Raw genomic sequence first — 962 nt, 5'->3', positions numbered from 1 at the left:
TGAAAGAATATAAAATTGTGTTTACACAAAAAAATAAGCCAATGACTTAACTTGAAGCTTAGGATTCCTAGAAAAATTAATGTAGTAACCATTAGAAATATTGTAGGAAAGCTTAGCATTGAGAGAAGAGGCATGCATATAGTTATATTTCACCCTACAATGGTGGCACAAGAAAAATTAGACTTCCATAATGAGAAATGCATGACTTCCTCAAAAACTTAAGAGCACAAAAATTATTCAAAAATTTCTAAATAAGAGAAAGATTGAAACATTATGACATGGTAATAAGAGAGGGGAATGTCTAAAACTCATTTACGCTTAATTTCACACAGTCAGTTCCATTACAAAAGATGTAACTTTCAAATAAATATAGAGCTCTGATGGAGATTCAACACAATATCTATTAATCATTTCAATACCAGTCTTAGAAATGCGCAAATCCCTAATCAATAAGCTGGTTAGTTCAAAATGTAGATAGGGTGCTATTAAGATCATTAACATTGGAGTTAATAGTTTTACTAAAGACAATAAGATCATCAACATATAATAGTAATCCAAAGTTATGAGAGTATACTTTCAAAAATTACAATTGAGCTTCTATTGCATAACAAAACAAAAAAAAAATCATCCATCACTTCCCAATAAAAACACTGAGGATAAAAATTAGCCTTTTTTTTAAAAGTCAAATTAAAATAAATAAAAATTACCAAAGAGTAATTAATGTATCAAATCAAATGAAAAAATAAAAAGAGATGCAAAATCCTAAAAGGTTAAGAAACCCTAAACTTCGAGCCGATTCAGGTCGACTTCTTCGATCCCTTCACCACCATGATTTTGATGATGGAAGCAACGCCGATGCGATGCAGAGCAACCACCGCCTCCCCTGGACTGCATAGCTTCCTCTCCACCGCCTTTTTCAAAGCAGCGTCCACGATCGCCTCCGTCGACTCAGCATCCGTCCC

General features: G+C 33.3%; 1 protein-coding gene across 1 annotated transcript in view; it reads right to left on the bottom strand.

Moving 5' to 3' along the window:
- Nucleotides 1-613: 613 nt before the first annotated feature.
- The window catches only part of LOC110029100 (pyruvate kinase, cytosolic isozyme-like), a gene marked incomplete in the record, with an annotated part of 3,039 nt that continues 2,690 nt past the window's right edge, over nt 614-962 (bottom strand). The window contains 1 exon segment of the mRNA XM_020731227.1: nt 614-962. Coding sequence (XP_020586886.1) covers nt 798-962 — 165 coding nt within the window.

This window comes from Phalaenopsis equestris, unplaced genomic scaffold, assembly GCF_001263595.1.
Source record: "Phalaenopsis equestris unplaced genomic scaffold, ASM126359v1 Scaffold000548, whole genome shotgun sequence".
NCBI lineage: Eukaryota > Viridiplantae > Streptophyta > Magnoliopsida > Asparagales > Orchidaceae > Phalaenopsis > Phalaenopsis equestris.
Note: the sequence above shows the minus strand (reverse complement) of the source record. Positions and strands in the feature narration are given on the sequence as shown.